The following is a 22,108-nucleotide window of genomic DNA, read 5'->3' on the forward strand; positions in this document are numbered from 1 at the left end:
CACACACACACACACACGGGCTGTGGGTCTGTGTTGTGTCATTTATGTGCAGAAAAGGAGAGATGAAAACTGCAATGAGGCAGATTTAATTTATTACCATTATAATCATATTAATTTAATCCATCAACGGAAAATAAGATGAAAAATTGCTTTGAATTGCGAGTTACTGACCACTAACGATCCACAAAGTCATCCCCCATTTCCACAACTCTAACATACACAGTGGGTGCATCCTACTAAACAAACCTGCAACTGTGAGCAGACAACTTAGCACTCCACCTTCTTCTAAAAACAATATGAGAATTCCTGTTTTTAGAAGGAAAACAGGACTTTTCAAACCAGTGGGTGATATCATGGTGACGACATCCATCTTTTAAATACAGTCTATGGTTTTGGCTATATGACACCATTCCTCTTGGTTACGTGTAATTTATATAAACATGTTTTTCACATAAATAATCCAAATGCATTTGTTCTTTAGGCATAATTGCACACGCCATCACCAAGTGCACTTAGCTGAACTTGTCCAAACCATTTATATCACAGAGGCAAAAAAAACAAACCCCAACAACAACACAGCAAACCCCACCACCACCTCTCTATATAATTCAACAAAGTTGAAAAGAGCACCACAAACCACACTCTTTAATTAAAAAAATTAATTCAGTTAACGCAAATCTACAACACTTTCAACAGAAATATAACACTTTCATCACAGAGGGATTTACTGCAGGACTGATGCATTAGTTTGAACCATTTGTACCTAATAAACTAGGCACTGAGTGCATTTAAATGAGGCGGTGCTTTCACGATTCTGCTTAACTTGCAAGCAATTGAGCAGGCACTAAATATGTTTTTCATTCCTACGCAGTGGGGTGGCATGAGCTTTTAAAATGTATGTGTTGATTGGTAACAATGGATTCTTACGCTCCCGATGTGCAGCTACCAGCCCAAACGTGACCCGAATAAATGAGAGGAGGGAGACAAAGGAGGAAATAAAAGCACAAAGCTGAAAGTGAGGGTCTCCAGACACATACACACAGCAAAACAAATGTCAGCTTGCAAACAAATTACTTCCAACAATACCTGTGACATTATATTTTCAGAGATATGCTCTGCGCTGCGAGAGAGCAGTGCAAAAGGAGAGAGCTGACAGCTTCAACCAGCCCTGACTGCAAGGATGCCCAAGAGGTTTGAGCCCAGTGAAAGCAGCAAGTCCGAAGCCTCCCCACTGGCTTACCGCAGCCTTGACTCGCCTAACAAAACACAGAAAGACTGCTCCTTGACGTCAGCCAAGGAAACGGCCCAGCCTTTCCACTATTCGTGCACAACTTCTAGCATGGCGAGAGGATGGCTGAAAGCTGGAGATGAATACAAACAATTCATACTGGAAAGCCTGCTGAACGCTTCTGAATGAAGCCAGATATAACCAAGCATCGGCTGTTAGTGTCATCTAACTACAAAGCCATGCTTTTTTTCCAAGAGGTATCCAGTCAAGAGATATTCCTCTCTAAAGCCTCAGCAATTCATAAACCACACTGGTGGAATGAACCTATAAAGCTAAGCCACCCGCACTCCTTCAATAAAACACCTACGACAGTCTGCCCGGGATCCAACCAGCAGCCTGCGCGCTTCCAGAACTTTTGAGCGTGATGCTACTGTGCAACAGGGATTTCAAATAACAACACAGGACAATTTCTGCTTTATATTTAGCCTGCTCACAGCCCTCTGAATCGCTGCCCACATTTCCACTTTTGTCTCTCTCGGAGATCTGATATTGTTGTTGTAAACGCATGCTTCCTGTTCGGAACAACAGCCAAGCCAATCAGTATTTATCAGTCAGACTACAGATGGTGACTTTATCAAGCTGCCGCACTCCAACACACAGGGTCACATCTTAAATATGGAGCTGCAGAGTGGGAGGAGGCCCTGGTTTTATAGATGCTCTCATAAGGAATCACAGTAGTAGGCATTTAGCAGCGTTTAGAAAACCTAAAGCAACGGTCGCCATTACAGACACAGTTTCAAAAGCCTTCCTCCGTCCGTTCCTCCAAGAATGACTTGGCCGGTGTGAGCAATGACAAATATTGCCCAGAATCCATCTGCACTCGCACTTAAAATGATTTATGCTCATTTCTAGCTCCATATTTCATCTCTTTAAATGTTCTCTTGATAATTAAAGATACTTCTTATTTTGTGTAGCCCCTCAGTTCACATGTGGCCTAAAATTTAAAACACGTGTTTATAGCTATGCTCCCTTTAAGCCAGCTTTCTTCTGATTGGCTGCCCCTCTCAGACAGAAGGTATGAATAGCAGGTGGTGGAAACCCCTGCGCTCACAGCCAGGCTCCTGTGCCTGAGATGACCATTTTAGGTGTGTCCCCCTTTTCTTCATGAAACAGATTCAACAAGGTGCTGGAAACATTCCTCAGAGATTTTGGTCCATGTTGACATGACATGTTGTCGGCTCTATGTCCATGACGTGAATCTCCCTTTATACCACATCCTAAATGTGCTCTATTGGATTGAGATCTGGTGACAGTGGAGACAATCTGACTACCAGTTTGAAATGATTTGAGCTCTGTGACATGCCTGGTTATTCTGCTGGAAGCAGGTGCAATAAAGTGATGGACATGAGTCTGAGTTTAAACAATGCTCAGTTGGTACCAGAGTACCAAAGTATGCTAAGAAGCTATCCCTCACACAGCACACTACTCATCAGACCAGGAAACATTTTTCCTGTCTTCTGTTGTCCAATTCTGGTGAGTGCATGCAAACAGTAGTCTCAGTTTCTTGTTCCTTGCCCACAGGAGTGGCACCTTGTGCCGTCTTCTGCTTCTGTAATCCATGCAGCCTTCAAATCAGCTCAGAGTAGCCTGGCAACTTCTCCTCTAACCTCTAACCTCTGGCATTAACAATTCATTTTCAACAAGAGAACTGCAGCTCACTGGATATTTTCTCTTTTTCAGACCATTTTGTATAAACTCTAGAGATGGTTGTTTGTAAAATCTCAACAGATCAGGAGTTTCTGCCTGCGTGGCACCAACCACCACCCTGTGCCATGTTCAAAGTCACTGAAATCACCTTTGCCAGCTGCTTTTCTTCCTGGGTTATCTTTCTCAACAGAAAGTTCTCAGCATTGTGATGACGCACTACAACAAATTACACAGTGACATAACATCTCATCAACAACGAAACACAGACACATTCAAGATAAGCTCCTTAAAATATAACAAACCAGATACACCGCAACTGCTTCCTTTGCTTCAAGTTCTTCCCAGTGTTTAGCAAACTTTGTGACATACTTGATATCGTTTCAGCATAAATAAATCTATTACTAAAGCACACAGACTTTAGAAATACGTTCATTTGTGGTCTGAAGCCTTCACAGCTTGATACAGTACTGTTCTTTGAACTAAAGGAAACACACCATCTTTACGGTATAACAAAGTTTGTTAACCTTGAGGGAAATCACTCTGTCCAGTCAGGAAACACTGTGAATCCATTTCACCTGCTTTCGTTGTTTTGCAGGCGGTGGCCACAGACTATAGCTTTCTCCTTTTTCCTCCAGACTGATTTTTCTGTCGTTTCGCTTTTCATTACTGCTGGTAGCCTGAGATGATATCTGCAGCCTATTGAGGCTGCACAGCTACTCCAGCTCCTTCAATAACACAAACACTCTCATATGTGCAGACATAAGGTTTTCTCTGTACCCCAGTTTCAAAGAGTGTGGTACCATGAGACAACAGGAGACAGGCTGTAATATGAGGAGAGAGCTGAACAGGACCATAGAAGGGCATCAACCCAGCAGCACGTTTGGCATCTGCTCCTTTGTGTGAGAAGGAGCAGGAGGAACACTGTCAGAGCCCGAAGACACGACCTCCAGGGGGCTACACATGTGCATGTTTGTGACCAAACTGTCAGAAACAGACTCCATGGAGATAGCACGAGGGCCCTACGTCCTCAAGTTGGGACCTGTGCCCACAGCCCCGCGCCTGTGCAACTTGACTGACAGTCACCAGAACTGGCAGGGCTGCCACCGGCACTCATGTCTGTCATGTGTATTAAATGTCCTCCTGCAGCCTGTCTGGTAGAATGATTATATCTGTATGAACTGAAATATTACTTTTTATAAAACGTAAGTGGAATCTTTGTAAGGATAATATTAAACACTAAAAGACATTGAGACATTGTTACAATGTCTCTACAAACAAAGCAATGTGTTTTCGTAGCACCGTAATTGACTTTTGTGTTTAGGGGGACTATTATTTGTTTGGAGATTGCCTAAAAACAGACTTCTGGGCTCTGCAGGGGCTGTGGTGGAGTGCTGCATCAGTTGATCTGGCTCCTAAAAAAAAAAAAAAATCACTTGAACCGAAACCAACTAAGAGTTTGGGATGAGCTGGTGTGAGTGAAACACAGCTAATAAGTCCTCAGCATATGTGAGAACTCCTTCATGGCTGTTGTAAAGCTTTCCAGGTGATGACCTGGTTGAGAGTGTACAAAGCTGTTCATCTAAAGTGTTAATATACAGCTCCACAACAAAGAAATCCTCAAATGTGGAGGTGTGCTGATGCTTTGGACTGGTACTCGAGTTTGTCATTAACTAGTTTTTCAGATAAAAATTAAACCTGTTATTTTAATACAGTGGACAGCAGGCCACACAGATCGCCTTCTTTCAGCTGCTCCCTTTAAGGGTCGCCAGAGCAAATCATCGGCTTTCATCTCATCCCATTCTTAGTATTCTCCTCTGTCACACCAACCCTCCGCATGTCCTTCTTCATTAGCTCCATGAACCTCCTCTTAGGTTTTCCGCTTTTCCTCCTGCCAGGCAGCTCCATCTTCAACTTCCTCTCTCCAAAAACAGCAGGCAACACACATGGCAGGTGAAAAATCAAACACTGTTTACTTGCTAAACAGATCATCTCAGAATTTATCCTTGCCCACGATTATAGAAGAGTTCTATATTTAGCACTCACAGTTTCATCTACCAGCAAGACAGAAGTCAAAGAACCAAACAACACAGTGTGTACATTTGTTACTTTTCCCTAAAAGTCTAGGGAATGTTTTAAATTAACAAACGTATCCATGTCGAAAGGAAATTAGGCGAGGAAGCGAAACTGGCAATAAATTAAAGGTTTTAATTATTAATTAAACTAAAAGAGACGGATAGGCTGCTATCACCACCAAAAAGGAGAAAACACAACAAAGCTCAAAAAGTTAATCACTAAGAAAAAGAAAGAAAAATCAAAACGGTAAATGATTTGTGCACCGTCCTCTCCACTGAGCAGGAGTAAGCATGCACGAACAGGGAATGAAAGCATAAGAAAGAATTATGAACATAAAATTCTGAAAAGCAAATAACTTATGTGACAGCTAACATCACAAACACCTTTAAACCCATGTTTCTGACTTCTAGGGCTGTTCGATATAACGATATATATCGGATGACGATATAAAAACATCTATAGTTTCATTTTACGCTATCGTTTGTTTCGTGGTGTCGCAAAATAAACTGTTTACGGCAATATTTTTTCGTCGTTCTGATGGTCACTGTAGTGGCTATGTTAATTTATTAAAGTTCTCTCCTTCTCTTATATGTAATATAACCACACTGCTGACGGACAAGCACCTGTTTTTATGCGTTGTCATTAGCAACAGCGACGGTAACACCTTCGCGTGTCCGCTTGTTTATGTTCCACATATGTTCTCAGTTGTATATAGTATTTGTATTTGTATTCTATTTTTATCTTATTGTATATTTATTTTATTTTATTCTACTGTATATAGTATTTTATTTTATTCTATTCTGTACAGTTGTGTACTGTATTTATTCTTATTGTATTCTAATTTTTGCCTCATAACTTTTGCACTGTCCACTTCCTGCTGTGACAAAACAAATTTCCCACGTGTGGGACTAATAAAGGTTCTTATCTTATCTTATCATAAACCTTTCACAATAAAGCTCAAGATCCTGTTGAGACTTTTCAAAATAAACTGAATCACGTGAAAGAGCAGATTATTTACGGATGAGAAGTAAAAAAGAGCCGCCAGGTGCTAAAAAATAAACCTTAGACTCAAACGTTAGAACAGGCTTTTCCCCGCAGCACGCCGTGTAATAAATACAAAGAAAACGGCGGCCGTTACAACTTATGTCTAAAAATGTATGTTTCATGCATCGGTTAAAACACTCGACTCCGGGTAAAGGACGCGCAGCTGGAAACACTTCACCAAGTCGAGCTGCCCGAGATTCACAGAAAATGTTACATTTTTGTGATTTATATCGTTATCGGGACGATAGAATTCTTATATTGGGATATGAGATTTTGGTCATATCGCACAGCCCTACTGACTTCCACATATTTTTAATGGTGCCTTCAAGTGTCAGGAGACAGCAGGAAACCACAAGAAGAGCAGCATCTGCAAAGCTCTGCATCGACTTCCTCACTCGTCAGCAGTGCAGGGTTTGGACTCAAAGATCAATAGTTACCTTCAGAGCTACACATCTTCTTGACTTTGGGCTACCTGCACTTTTCTGTATCTAATCAAGTGATCAGATATTTTCTAACTTTTTAAAACAAGAGGAGTCAACTATAGTTTCATAAACAAATGCAGGTAAAGGGCTGTTGTATGCAGGTGTGAGCTTATTAGAAGTTAACTTTATCAGTTTTAGGAGCATTAAAGCATAGATTAGCATTAAAATGTTTTTACAAGAAAATTTATTCAAACACACTAACGGGGTTCAGAATTGCACGATTACACCGCACAAGAGCGGTAGAGTCAATCCTACAAAATAAAATATCTATTCAGAAAAGACGTTTTATTATTTAATAGTCTCAACAGACTGTAAAGCGAACCAGAACATACAAGAAGGTAAAGGGACTACACACCCGAGTGTTTCAACAAGTGTGCAAAGTTATAAAAGAACTCAAAGTGAATCCTGTAGCTGTGTAAACACTGATAATAAGAGGACAGACTGTTCTGTGGTTTTCAATAGTTTCAAAGAACTCAAGGACTGCAAAGTCGGAGTGAAAGCTTCACACAGACTCTACTGTAGCAGAGCAGCACATTACATCTGGCTTTTCTTTTCTCTTCTGCACGCTACTGTGGCAGCTAAGCCTGTTGCTTAGCAACCTCTTAATCAATACCTGGTTCTTTTTGCCGGAACAAAGCAGAACAACGAGAGGGGAAATAATGGAGGAACATTTAGCTAGCAGCCTTACAGGACAAAAGGCATGTCAGGCACCATTTGTGCTCGTATCAATCATGGATGGTCACAATTAAAAACCTTTTACAATTGTTGGATCAGTGCATACTTGTATAGCAGAGGTGGAGGAATGCATTATACAGAGTCTGAAATGTTTGGATTATAAGGATTAGACACTGCGTGGTTGGCTAAATTACATATTTCCTTACAAGCAGAGATGGATCAAGCAGGCCCAGCCAACTCTGGGACGTTAAATGGAAGAAACACTTTTGCGTCACAATGTAATTTGCATATCACTGCCACACAGTTTTATATAGCGTTATTCCAATTCTTCAACTGAATAACACCTTTTTTTTAGGTTTTTAGATAGATGTTTGTCAGTGATAAATAGTCACTTCAGTCACAACTGGAAATCAAGTTTAGAGTTAGTGTGTCATGAACTGAGCCGGACCACGTACAGCAGGTGTGAGGGTTCCCATTTTGAAGACTGGAGTTTGATTTTTGGCCATCGTCATGCGTTAATAATGATAATATATCACAGAGATGATCCCTAAAGGGAGCAGTCAGACATCGAAACTATTGAAAACTAAACAAATGATCAAATCAACCAAATCAAACAAACAAACAAACGAAAAAATAAAATAAACTCGATTGCAAATAGTAAGTACACTTGACTCACAAGATTTTAAGGGAATAAATTGTTATTAAATTAAGACTAGTAATAATGCCGCTTCTGATATTTTCTCACTCTAAAGGTATCATTTTAGTATTTAGTTTCTTAAAATCTTGCAATTTCAACATCCTGTACTTCTGCTTTGTCATACATATCTACACTGTCCAGTCCTCATGCATGTATAGTAACCAGTTAGTCCATAATTTATCCCAATCTCCACTCTGCACAAATGCACATACAAATATAAAATGAAATATACATATAAATATGCTATACTTGTTATTTTCTGTTTGTCTATTCTACTGAGTACAATGAGGGTAAGGAAAAAGTTCATGTCCCTTGATGTGTAAATATACAAAGCTGAGTCTGATCAAAGACTTTTCTATATAAGGATCTATAGCTGATGACATTCTGTGGATAATAATACCAGCACGTGTAGGTCTGACAGTAATCCAGCTGTGCAGTAAGACTGATTATGACCAAAGAAAAAAACATGATATGCATTTATTAAACAAAATTACTCTCAGACTTTGAAAAAAAAACCCAGTGGATTCATTAAAAAGATGAAACATAGCTTTGTAATTGAGCATATTTCCTTAAACCTTAATTACAACTCAAATTAAAAATAAATAATAAAATGTGAACTGAAGTCACCATGCGACAGTCTGGTAGAAAGAGAATTTGAAAGCAAAGAAAATGAAAAGGATGCGCTTAAAGACAAAACAGGAAAACTTTTTCAAAACAAAGCACAACAGTCAGTTTCTCTCGATTTATTAATGTTTGGAAGCCAAAACTGTAACTGAAAATAAAATTCAGTTACAATTCACTTTAGTAGTGATGACTAGAACTGCAGCCATGATATAATTAATGACATCGTCTCTGCCTTTAAGTTAGTTCAGACCAACTGTACTTAAAAAAGATCAATTTATAAACATGCGACATCTACAATGACTGCAAACATTGATTAAATTGAGTTTAACTAGGATTCAAACCCACTGCGATCTCTAAAAGGAGTCAAGAGAAGGTAATATAGTGGAAATTTAAATGCCAATGGCTGATTATATAATTTCCCAAATGTATCACACAGAAAATCCATTATTTCAAAATATAGCCTGAACCTGCTTTGGCCGAGGTGTCAAGAATCTGTTAACATTTGAGTAGGTGAGGCAAAAAGTGTGAGAGCGAGAGTGCAAGTGCAGATCAAACCCGTGCAGGCGTGCGTGCGTGCGCAGGTACGGTTACGGCTGGAAAGCTGCTGTGTAATTGTACGTGTGCGCTTCGGAGTGCGAGACTGTGGGGAAGCGAGTGGGAGACCGGTGTCATACAGTACACCTTTCCTGTGGGCGAGTGGGGGTGGAGCTGAGCGCCGGTCAGGTAAATAGAGACTACACACCACCGCATCTCAGAGGACATTATCCTACGTCTTGTTTCCAGTGCACTCTGGCAGTCAGGCCAGCCATCTGGAGCACCAACACCTTCTAGAAAAAAATGAAGAGGTTTAAACGCCTCCTGTGCCGTTTCCACATTCACAAACATAAGATTATAATCCTGGTGATCCTCTGACACCTGTGCCCACCCACTGCTGCTTCTGCTGCTGCAGACTAACGCAATAATGTTTCTCTCTTTAAAAAAAAATTAAAATTATTAAAAAAAAAAATTACAATTCTAAACTTCTGCTGAAAATTTTCACTTCAGCACGTATTAAAGTGTTTCTGTTTCTGGTTTTAATAAAGGACTGAACAAACAGGAAAAAGCCTTGAAAAAGAGAAACTGAAATATCCATTATCACATGTAGGAGGTATTAACATGCACATGCAAGTGTGGGTGCATCTAAAGTGCGTGAAGGCGGTGATAGAATAAACCTCGATAAGGACAACGCTTTATTTTAATTTTCATTGCAGTTTGGTAATAGTTTTCTGAGACAGAGATGGCTGATAACGTCGATATTAATTATTATTCTGTGATTTGGGGATAGTGCAAATATTCATAAACACAATTAGGTCCAAAAAGGTTTTGAACCATGACAATTTTTCGCAATTTTGCCTCTGTGCACAACCACAGTGGATTTTAAATATTACAGATGTGACTGAGTAGAGACTTTCAGCTTTATTTAAAGGATTTCAACAAAAGTATGGCATTAACTGTTTAAGAAAGAGTTTTTCTTTTTATACAGAGTCATTATTTTCAGATGCTCTAAAGTCATTGGACAACTGACAGGCAGTTTTATGGCCAAGTGAGGCTTGGTACCTCATTTCTTTTTTAAGCTTAAAAAAAAAACATCTGGAGTTGATTCTAAATATTAAACTTGCATTTTGTAGCTGTTTGCTGGCAACTCTCAATACGAGGTTCAAAGACATGCTAATGCAAGTGAAGGAAGCTATCTTCAAGCTGAAAAACCAAAAATAAACCAATAACCTAATAAACTAGAGACAGAGGAATGACTTTAGGAGTGTCCAAATGAACAACCAGGTGCATTCTTAAAAGGACTGAGTGCAATTGCCAGCTCCGCAGCACAGAAACACCTAAAAGATCCCAGAAAGTGAATAATTTAGTTAAATGCTGCAAAACCGTTCGAACAGATTTAAAAAACAAAAACAAAAAAAAAAACCATATCTACATGTTTGTTACTCGATCTCAACCTAATACAGCATGTTTTCAGTTACTAAAGAGAAAAGGCACCGTACAGCATTTCAAAGGAGGTTCTAGACTTCAGGCAAAAATGACTGCAAGTATTAAAAAACAAACAAACCTTTTGTAAAAATTGCTTTCAAGCTGCTAGAAATGGAGGACTGTCAAAATGCTGCCAAACAGTTAATGCATCACTTTATTTAAACTCCTTGAATTAAAGCTAAAAGTCTGCACTTCAGTCGCATTTTTATTGTTTGATTTAAAATCCACAGCGACGGTGCACAGAGGCAAAACTACAAAAGCTGCATCACCGTCAGTCTAGTGGCCTAAACTATTATCTCTTTACCTAAATTGAATTTTCTTTCCTACACGGGCACACAGGGTCCCATTAAAACATTTAAAAGGGTTGCATAATACTCTCAAATGCTGGAGGACATATTTGTTTTTTGGAAACATAAGTTGTGGAGGATTTGGGAATTGATTAGTTTTTGTGAACTGGAAAATAAATATTGAAAGTGAAATGTTCCTATATTGAAAGAAAGACTGGTTCAGATTTAAAACGACAGGGATTTACTTTAATTAACTTTTTTTTAATACTTTGGCTAAAAAAAATGAAGTCAACATGCAGTAAAAAAACAAAAACTTTTGGCTTGAACCTGTTTAAAGTTTTAAAGTGTGCATCATTAGTGGCAATGCTACTTTGATATCTAGATCCTCACATTTCTACATGCTATAGCTGTAGACTCACACCAGGGGGCAGTGTTAAAGTCTTTTGGAACAACTTGTCTGAGGGCTACTAACATTTGCATCTGTGCTGTAATTGGTCCTCTAGCTTAATGAGTGTTAAAAACAATTTTTAAAAAAATCCACTTTCCAGAGTTCTCATGTAAACTTTCTTGATCTTTAATGATTTTTCTTCACTTCTTTCTCTTTGTGGTGAACTATAAACTGAAATAAACTTATCACCTTTCTGTCCCCGTGCAGCACCAACGGCTGCTGTTGCCAACACAGACTGCACACAAGCATGTCTGTGTTGATTGTTACTCAGGCCTTTACCCTACACAGACAGACATAAATATAGTATCACAAATAACTTAACTCGTGGACTGGATTTCCCAATGGTGCTTGTGGTGTTGAAGCCTATTAATTAAAGTATAAATTAGTATCAACCAATATAAACACATGAGCTCATGTCTGGCTTACGTGGGAGCCATTCTTATAACTGAACCGCTCATGTAGTAAATTTACTCTATGAACACTGCCCTCCTTTTCAGCAAACTAGACACGACCAACATGTCTGCAAATTTGACACGGTGAATGTGTTGGTACTAATGGTTTGGCTACACCGCCATCTTCATGTCAGCTCCAGCTCTTAAAATCTATTGTTACTGACACCCATGTATACAAGCTGCAGGGCTGAGTCACTATTTGCAAGTCAGTCACACAAAGCAGGAGCACTGCTTTGGTTTCTCTGTAACACAGTCCAACTCATTCTGGAGTCATTCCACCTCAGATTATTGTGGTCTTTCTGCTCGACCATCCAAATCAGGGATGTCAAATATCGTGGGCCACATACAGCCCATTCTGATCTTAGGCAGGCTGGACGAGTAAATCTCATCATTGCCCAGATTGTCCTGTAATTATAAAACAAAAGTTTAAAGGCTACTATATAGTTTTTGTTAATTCACATGGTATTCACCTTTTTTTCCTCTCTCTCTTTTGACACTGTCGACCACTTGTAAAAACTGAATTTTTTAATGACATAAATAGTTGAAAAGGCTGCTTATTACATTATTCTGTTGAATGACCATGTGGCAAGTCTTTATCCATAGGAAGAGTTATAAAACTTCTGAAAATAAGTCCAAATATTGTGCCGTTCTATACATGGCTGCTTCCCCTGAGTTTGTTTCTGCTGGAGGTTTCTTCCTGTTGAAAGGGAGTTTTTCTTTCCCACTGTAGCTAGAGAGGGCCATCTGATTGTTGGGGTTTTCTCTGTATTACTGTAGGATTGTTACCCTACAATAATACAGGCTCCTAATCGCAGTATGTGAACACGGCAAGTAGACCTTGCAAGGCTACTCACATGAAATGAGTTACTAATTCTTTTTTCATTACGCTTAATGGTTTTTATTTATTTATTTGTACATATGACAACTGTTATATATGTGCGTTTTAATGCCTCTTAGTACATTTTAATCTTAACCTGAATTAATAGACTCCTCCAAGGGAATATGCTTGTCTATAAAGTGGATCTCAAGGTTAAATTCAATAAATTTTCTTCATTTTTGTGATTAAGAAAGTACGCTGTGTGTTTTATAAACCACCTGGGTCTGGGTGCAATTCCCCCCTCCAGGGGCAAGGGTACCTAGACCCGGTTTGTAGAGTACGCTTGGGGAGTGTGATTGTGTGTACAGCGTCTCTTTATGTCTATCTCCATGTTGGTTGAGTGTGGAGTGAGTGCACATGAGAGCATGAGGGTGGGAATGGATGTTTGTGTCTGTGTGTGCCTGTATGTCTGTGTCTATATGTCAGGTTGGGTATCAGACGCCACCTCTCTGGGGACACCTCAGGCCCTCCAAGGTTTGGAGGCCTATCTCTACCCACCACCACTTCCCCTGCCGGTGGCGGACTCCCTCAGGTGTCGGTGTGCTGGTGGTTCTTTGTGTCTGGGGGTGGGCGTCCGGGTACACACCGGCTCACTCCTTGGCGGCCGCTTGTCGGGGCCTGGGGCCTGGGGCTCGCTCGGGCCCCCTTTGGAGGTGGGGTGCCCCCGGCCTCTCGGCCTGGGGCTCGGTCACTCAGGCACAGCTGGGGGCCGGCGGAGCTCACGGGCGCGTCACTGCAACTCCCCCTGGCTTCTGCTCCGCGGCTGCTGGGCGAGCCCTCATCTGGGACTCTCCTCAGCTCTTACTGGAACAGTGGCGCGGCTGCCCCTCTGTTGGTCTTCCGTGGTCTCTTGTGTTCTGGGGGCCTCTGGATGTCTGGAGTTTTGATCTCCTCCATACCCGCTTCACACCCTGGAGGACGGGGCTGTGGCCCCCCCACACTCCCTAGCAGATCATTACATGGAGAAACCTTTGGAATGCAAGCATGCTGATCCACACAGGTATGCACACAGGTGTACACATGGGTATTCACAGACGCGGACTAAAGCTTTCTTGGCTGCTGCCTCAAAGCACACTGTGCGCTGTCTATCTTGCGTGCTGCACAATATCGTTTATTATTCAGTAACTATTGATATCTATGACTAGCTAGTTTATTGTGATGGTGCTTTGTTTTCTCTATTATTATGTTGCTCTTTGTTGTTTGCTGTCTCCTCTGTTTGTTTTTGTTTGTTTTTTTTGTTTTTTTCTCCATACAGGTGACCCAGGAGTTGTTGTTTTTTTTTTTTCTCCCCCCTTCTCACCGTCTCTTCTCCCCTTTGGTTTTCTTTCTTTCTCTCCCCCTCTTTCTCTCATTCATTCCCCCTGTCCTATTTATTAAAAAAAAAAAAAAAAAAAAAATGACAAAGGATGAACTGAAGCTCTGCCATCACGTAATGTCGCATACTGCTGTTTCTGATGTCATTTAAAAAAAAAAAAAAAAAAAAAAAAAAAAAAAAACGACTGTGTGTTTTATAAATAAAGCTGTAACCCATTCAGAAATTGTCCTTTTTTTATTAGTGTGCACTCAAATATGCAACTCTGTATTTTATCTAGTCAATACTCAGATATTTTTTGGGTATCTGTCCCCTGGTTCATTTTTATGGTGAGAAAAGCCAGTAAAAGTTTCAGGCTTTCACCCGTAATATTTTTTTGTTATATTTATGTTCAGGTATCACTTCAGGTTTCAAAGTCCAAAAGAAAAGGGTCAGGAGCTGCAGTAACCCTACATTAAAGTAATCAAGCATTAAAACTTTGTTTTTCCAATTAGTGTTCTGAAAATATCTTCAAAGATTAAGTTAAAATTTACTTGCGGTGAGGTGTTTCTGTTCTGTTTCTTTGCTTTTGAATGTAATATTTAAAAAAAAAAAAAAAAAAAAAAAAAAAAAAAAAAGCTTTATCTGTCGTGTTGCTGGGGAAAAAAACCCCACAAAAAAAAATCTGTTCTTTTTCTCTCCAAACTGCCCACGAAATGTATTCACTGCTCCATTCGGATTCACACCTTCCACTCTGGACAGACTTCTGGTCTCCAGTCAAAACTAATCTGGTAACGCCCGGGGAGCGCTCGAAATACACCACCACCCAAATGCGTGCCCCCTTATCGGGGTTTAAAAAAAAAAAAGAAAAAAAAAAAAGGCACCACCACCACAAACAGTAATTTCGTTGTTACTGAGCACCGGCACCCTGGGAGCTGCAGAATTGCTCTTGACATTTTGCTGATTTGAGCACCCCACCCCCTGCAATTTATTTACCTTTTCACTAAATGGAAGTTTTCACTGAACTGAGAAAAAAAATTTATTTCACGTCAGGGAGCTTTTCTTTCCATTTTCTAATAATTTAACTTTCAGTTATTCCCCTTTGTATTGCCTAGAAATGTTAATTAAATCCAGTTCATTGTTCTTTACTTTTGATTCACTCGACTTGTTCAAGTGTTAAAATAAAGTTATCCCTTTAAAATTAACACTCTAATCTATTGTAATTCATGGTTCACACACTCCCAGACACCAAACCACACAGTTGCAGCTATTTTTAAGCTCTTGGTCTGATGCAAATCCCGACAAATCCCTTTGGCTTAGACGGGGTATGACACATCGTGCCTGGCAGCGAACGTCCTCCACAAATCAGAAGCCGCTCTCCGAGTATCCTCATGAATTTTACAGTGCAATCAGTGCAGAATATATCAAAAACAGCTTTCCATCAGTGCAAGTAAACCTAAGAGACTCGAAGGCTACTTAAATGTCACATCCTGAGTAGATTCCCAGCTTTTCTTCCCCCTTATATTAGTCGTCAACATGGCAGCTCAAAGACTTTTCTCTTTCTATTCTCCGATCAATACTTTACAATTAGAGGAACCAGAAAATGGCTTTTATGGTTGCTTTGACTGGAACTCATTCCACAGCATTAGCATAATATATTGCAAGTGTGCAAGGAAGCTACTCTAATGCTGATGCCTGCCTTGGATCTAAACCACATTTTTCCTGTTTTTCTGATTATACAACAACTTCTCTTTTCTTAATCAGACAACGCTACCTCAGAAAACGACTCTGTGCCCCACTGACCTTGAAAATTGAGCTTTCTAAACATTTTAACAGAGTAAAAAATAGTATTTTAAACTTCTCCTAACCATAACATAGTTGTTTTTGTAACTAAACCTAATTTAAGCTGTTGTCACACATGAACTCCAGATAACAGATAACAGATAAAATCAAGTCTGCACAGAGGTGGTCTCAGTTTAGCTGAGGTTTAGATGAAGCTGCTGTCTGGGTACAGCTCACAGGAGGCAGTGCGCATGACGCCTATTTGCTTGCTGTGAATTCTCCATACGCATTACATTCTTGCCTAACTCTGCAAAGCCAGGCTCTGGTCAAGACCCAAAGTGGTCCTGACGTGCAAATTGTTCCCCTGACCTGATTTCAAGTGAAAGACTAATCGATCTCTCAAGCAACTGATTCCCTTCAGGATCCCTGGAGCCAAGTCTTTCTGTTTTACTGGGCAAAGTAAATGACTAGAGGTCTTTGAGCCTCAACAATCTCAATCTATTCTCCAACTTTAAATGCATAAGAAGCACAGCTTGCTGGCTTGTGGCCAGGTGTGGTATATGAAAAGCACAGTGGGACGCTTTTTGTAAGAAGAACTGGAGGGCAGGATGAACTAGCCCCAGGAAAAGTGTGGATACAGACAGCGGGACGGTGACCATGGAAGCTGGAACCAGCTAATGAGTGCGTAATAACTCACCAGCCAAGTCAATTCTGTTTGTGAGTAGCAGCCAATAAAAAGAAAGCTACCTGAAAAACAAGGGTCTCCTTAAAACAAGAGCTAAAACAGGACTGCACCAAGGCCTTGTATAACATTGTTAAATCTGAAAACTGTGAATTATGCAAAGCACTTTAATAGAATCCAAGAATAAAAATACAGAGCTGGAAATGGCCTTAGTGGGTCTCATTTAAAAGAAGTCTAACGGCCCCAGAGTCAATCTCCTGGTCAAAATTAAGACGCGTTTGTTCCACCTCTGCTGCACCTCTCTCTTAATAACCTCTTAAAAGTGGAAAGACACTTGTAGGCTGATTCAGGAATCCTTATGTGGACTGTTACGAACACTGCAAACAAAAAAGCATCACGATTGTTTAGTTGTTGCTCTGAATATGCAGGAAGGATTCGCTCGTATTGAAAGCAAAACCAAAAAAAGTTTCTTTAATTATTAAATAAAACAGAACTTTTATATTTTCTCCCTCTTATATCAAAGCCGATCTTTCTTGACTTTATTATGCACCACCCTGCAGGAATCACATGCACTGTCTATCTATTTCAGTTTGAACCCTCGAGCCAGCTACCAAACATGATCCAGATGGCTTCATGATCCGGCACGAAAGCAGCACGGAGACGAGGGCTGGAACAGCTGGTTTAGACTGACCTGTGTTACTGTGGCTGAAGACTGCCATGGTCTGTCCACCCACTGGGTGCATTGTGAAGGGATGATCCTTTGGGACCTCCAGTGATGCATCGTTCTCCCCCACAGCATCCAAGGCTATCAGCTCGTCACTGAGGCTGAAACATACCTGAGAAACAAAGCTGGAGGTCAAACACGATGCACTGAAATCATATCGATCCATCAGAGGGAGGTGGGTCAGAGCAGCAGCAGACAGTGATGGGATGTAATATAGAAGAAAGAAAGAGTAAAATTACACAAAGCTAGCTGTGATATAATCTTGATTTTAAATATAGAATATATAGGTGGGACTGCGGATATTTGGACAGTGACACAATTTTAATAATAATAATAATAGGCCATCACAGCAGATACAAAACAATCGAGTTTCAGCTCAAATGAAGGGCAGACTCTCAGCTTTAATTCAGCTGGTTAAACAACAATATTGCATTAACTTTTAAAGTCATTTTAAACACAATATTTTACACGTTGGTAATAAAACCTTTATTTTTAATACTTTGTTGACAAACCTTTTGCAGGCGATAAATACCTGAAGCCTGAAACACTTGACACCAACAAGAAAACTGTTTTCGACTTTGTGATATTTTTTTATTTTTCTTATAAAAGGTGTAATTCCTAAAACCCTCAAATTAAACCAGAGTCTGCACTTTAAGTCATTAATTCACAAGATAAGTGCAAATATTTGGTACACAAGTTAAATATTAAAAATGATACCTATGTCCAAAAATATGAAACTAACTTGATTTAGTATGAAGGTGTGTATATCATTAGAAACAAGCCGTTCCTGCTGATCTAAAAAAAACAGGAAGAAAACAGGCGGAAAGGCCTTTAAAGGTCATCTCATTGTAGTTAAAAACCAGCGTGTTTTATTCAAACATTTAACCAACAAACCAAATCATCCAAAGCTGACTCACCTCTGTTTTGCCTTGCTTCCTGTCGGAATTGTGAGAAAACAGAATAATTTAACATTTCATTAATCTCAATAAGTCAATAATTACAATTTTCCCACAGCTACAGCCAAGATTCAGTTTATGATGATGATGATGATATAAACATTCAAAAACTGCCATTTTTGTTAAAAAAATACTTTTTTAAAACAGCTGCTGAACAATCAGCTAATCACTGCAGCACTAACACTAAAAACTAATATGGACACATCCACACTGCGGTACCTACTTTCCAATTGCAATCTTTCCAACTTCTCCCTTTTCTGCAGCTTTGTCCCACTGCTGAGATAAATACTTGGGAACCTGGAGAGAAATGCACCAGTTTAAAGACATCATAAGAAGAGTGCGTTCATGTTTGGGGGAGTTGCTCTTCTGGCTGTTGTGTTTACCTGAATTTTAGTTGACCAATTCATATGCTGATATTTTTCCTACTGACTGAGATCTATAGGTGGTAGGCATAGGGAAATAAAATGAATTAAAATAATCTGCTGTCACTTTGTTTTTGTCCTGGTTAAATGCAATAACACACCCGATGTGCATCTTTAGGGTGAACTATGCATTGACGGTCATAGCATGGTTGAAGGACGTTTCTCCCATTGCTGCTGTTTTAAATACAGATATCGATAGATGATCAAATGGCTAGTTTAGTCCCCTTATCAAAGGGCTCTAATCATAAGTATCACATGCACTGGGAGCTAGCACCATTAGCTGCCGCCTTGAAGTTGGAAAACAACACAGTTTCTGATGTAATCCCAGAGGTACGAGTCCAAGATACCTGATGAAAAGCTTAAACCACTTCTTGAGTATAACATCATTATCTGGATATTTTCTATACTTATTTTTATGAATGTTTTCATCTTAAACTTTTTGGACTGAGGGAGAAAATGTCTTTGATGTGTTATTTGGGAGTAAGATTCATTTACAGAAAACAGATGTTTTATTTTATTACTGGAAATTTGCAGTCATTTTAAATTTTATTTTATATTCAGATAATCTGTGAGGGAAGTGCTCACCCGTTAAGGAATTAAACAATGAATAACCAAGGGAATAAGTCACAAAGCCATCCTCTAATTTATTTTGAATATCAAGCATATGCATCCCTTTTCTCTTTATTCTCTTCTCAAGTCACAATTATTTGTACTTCTTGTATTGCAAGAAATATTTATTAGACTTAGATATTGATAAAGGACAGCTTCAAATCTTGCTCCGATTCTTCCAAGTGGGCTAATTTTTTCCCTCCCCATTACTACGATACCACGTGAATGCACAATAAAGTCAAGGCTTCAGTTGTTTTTTCTCTTGGTCACACACACACAAACATATTCCGCTTAAACATCTAACGTAAAACAATAAGTACGAGCACTTGTTAAAAAACAAAACACAACAACAACAACAACAACAAAAAACGTTTTTCCAAGTTCATGTGAAGTTACCCGCACCCGGAAGCTCGTTTTTCCGATTATTCTCACGCGACATGAATGCGCAATAAAAGTTCTGTAGCTTCAATCCTTCGATCAAGTCGACACCTTTAAGTAAGGTGAATTATTTAAAAAAAATCACTTTTCAAAGCAGTGCCTGTGTGTTACCAATAAACTGATAACACCTGTGAACGTCTGTGAAGATGAAATGACGTCGTGATTTGATCATTTTCAGGTAAACAAACCTTCACAAGCCACACGCCTTTACTTTGTTTGACTCCAGTCAGGTCAACCTCCATTTTCTCTGACATCGTTTTAAACAGTAATGCGAGAATTGGCTAAATAAACAAGTACAAACAGGGACGCCTGGTGACCGTTCAATTTACTCAGGAGTATCCAATTAGGCAGGGGAGGCTTCAAAATAAGACTTCCTGTTCTATCTTTCAAAATAAAACGGATTTTTATGATTAAAAAAAAAAATACTTGCACAGAAATGTTAAGTCTTGGCTTTATTATGTAAAATAGCCTGAGGCTGATTATACCTCGATCCTTATCCTTTCATGGAGAAAAGAAAACCACTTTATTTTCCTCCATTATCTGCAGGTTCACACATAGATTAAAAAAAAGTTTCTCTTAATACTCTTAATATTTTATTATGTAACGTCCTCATGCGTGACCATTTCTGTGGACAGATTTTCAGCTCTCAACATTTTGATTAATGTGGGACTGTTTGCTCTTTAAAGACTTCATTTATCACGGATCTGCTGGGGGAGAAGTAATGACATGACGGGGACAAATGCCACAGGCTTCTGTGATTTTATGAGCTACAGGCTGCCTATTAAAATTACATGACATCCCATGAGCAAGACAGTGATTAAGGGTTGTGATCTTAAGCCTTCTCCATCCAAGTCTTAGACTATTTCTTCTAAAATAAGCCTTCAGTATGTGCATATTTAGATTAGATTGAAAAGTAAAGAAGTTAAAATGTTAAAAGGAAGCTCAACAGCTAATTATGTCCACTTTTTTTTTTACAATAATTCAGCCATAATGGACAAGTAATCATATGGTTGCATCAAGCAAAATATACTTAGGTCAAATAAGGACTGAACGACGGTCTAGACCTCTGAATCATCACTCTCTCAACATTCAAAGAGAGCAAAGAGAGTCTGATTGTCAGGCCACTAAAGTCCAGGGTCAAGCGCTGCAATGAAAGCATTATATGTGCACGCTGTAGGTGGCTTTAAAGGACACACTGCTGAAGCCCCCAAGTTTCTTATATCACAGCATAAACAACCTGGTGAAAAGTACAAAATTGACGGACATCTCAGTCTGCAAAGGTGTGAAAATAATGATCGCTGCAAATTACTGTGCCTTAAGTTTAAGATTTCCTCAAGTCTTCCTCATCTCCTCTCTTTTTATTGGTCTTCCTCACATCTTTAAAGGAAAGCACAGAGACACAAAGAGACCAAGTGAGGATGTGCAATTTGAAAGGTTAGGTGGCGTCTGTGTTGTTGTTTTGTGCTGTGCCCTGTTTTGTCCTGCAGGAGCTGATTGGAGGGCAATTAGCTGCATGAGCTACACCTGAGCCCAGTGTGCTCAGATATGAAAGCTTCTCATTTCCCTGATTTCTCTCCTTGCATCTTACTCTCTCTCACCAGTGATGGAAATAGAAGAGCTGAACAAGAGACGGTCGCTTAATGAAATGAGACGCCCTCGCCTTGGAGCAGCAGCAATTTAAAGCGGTGTCAGTTAACTGTGATGCTTGATATTATTTTGTAATAATAAACACTGCAGCTATGTTTTAATATCTCAGGTGTAACTGAGCTCACGACTGTCTAGAACCTCTTTTAATTAAACTCAAAATATGGCATATATATAAATATTATCCTTGTTTTTAATCACACACACAGGAACACTTAAAAAGCTGAAAGTGTGACCATCTTAATTAACTAAAACAATTTATGAATGCAAAGATGAGCTGTTTAGTGAGTCCTTCCACCCTGGTTTGTATATTGCAGCAACTTTTGTATAAACTGAAAGTACTGCTGTAGAGGATAGACCTGTGCAGCTTCGATTATATATCCTCTGGTTAGCCTCCTCTCTTCTCCAAATGCATTTAAAGTGTTGAGACACACTTCAGTGTGGGGCACTGAGATTGATTTCCAGGTCACAGGCAGGAGGTGAGAGGAGAAGCCCTCTATCTCCCACTATGATCAGCCTGGCTGCAGCAAGCTCCTTAGGTTTCTTTATTTTGCTTTCCCAATACACTGACACTTCATTAGGTATGCTCCTGCTGCTCAACTGCTCGCTAACACAAATATCAAATCAGCCAACCACATAGGCACAACATAAAGATTGTTAGGTCAAGGCAAACTGCTAAAGTTCACACCGACCATCATAATGGGGCAGAAAGGTTATTTAAGTGAGACTGAACGTGATATGGTTTTTTTACTTCTATTTTATCAAAATTGTTGATCTTTTCGGATTTTCCAACACAGCTGTCTCTGGGGTTTAAAAAAGAGAAAAATGTCCAGTGAGCCACAAACCTGTGGGCCAAAGTGCCTTTGTGATGTCAGAAGTCACAGAAGAATGGCCTTGTGGACAACAACCAAGTTGGCAGAAGAGCATCTCTGAGTGTATAACACATT

The 22,108-nt window shown here is 39.6% G+C and overlaps 1 protein-coding gene across 1 annotated transcript in view; it reads right to left on the reverse strand.

The window, feature by feature from the left end:
• Positions 1-19,857, reverse strand: part of LOC102303915 (general transcription factor IIF subunit 2) — a 64,896-nt gene extending 45,039 nt beyond the window's left edge. Inside the window, exons 1-4 of the mRNA XM_005940436.3 lie at positions 19,706-19,857; positions 18,272-18,345; positions 18,010-18,028; positions 17,060-17,204 (exon numbers count right to left, since the gene is read on the reverse strand). Of these exons, the coding sequence (XP_005940498.1) occupies positions 17,060-17,204; positions 18,010-18,028; positions 18,272-18,345; positions 19,706-19,771 (304 nt within the window). The 5' untranslated portion in view covers positions 19,772-19,857. The remainder of the gene's footprint in view (positions 1-17,059; positions 17,205-18,009; positions 18,029-18,271; positions 18,346-19,705) is intronic.
• Between the last annotated feature and the right edge of the window lie 2,251 nt (positions 19,858-22,108).

The sequence above is a fragment of the Haplochromis burtoni genome, unplaced genomic scaffold (assembly GCF_018398535.1).
Source record: "Haplochromis burtoni strain Fernald_Lab_line unplaced genomic scaffold, NCSU_Asbu1 Contig_274, whole genome shotgun sequence".
Classification (NCBI taxonomy): domain Eukaryota; kingdom Metazoa; phylum Chordata; class Actinopteri; order Cichliformes; family Cichlidae; genus Haplochromis; species Haplochromis burtoni.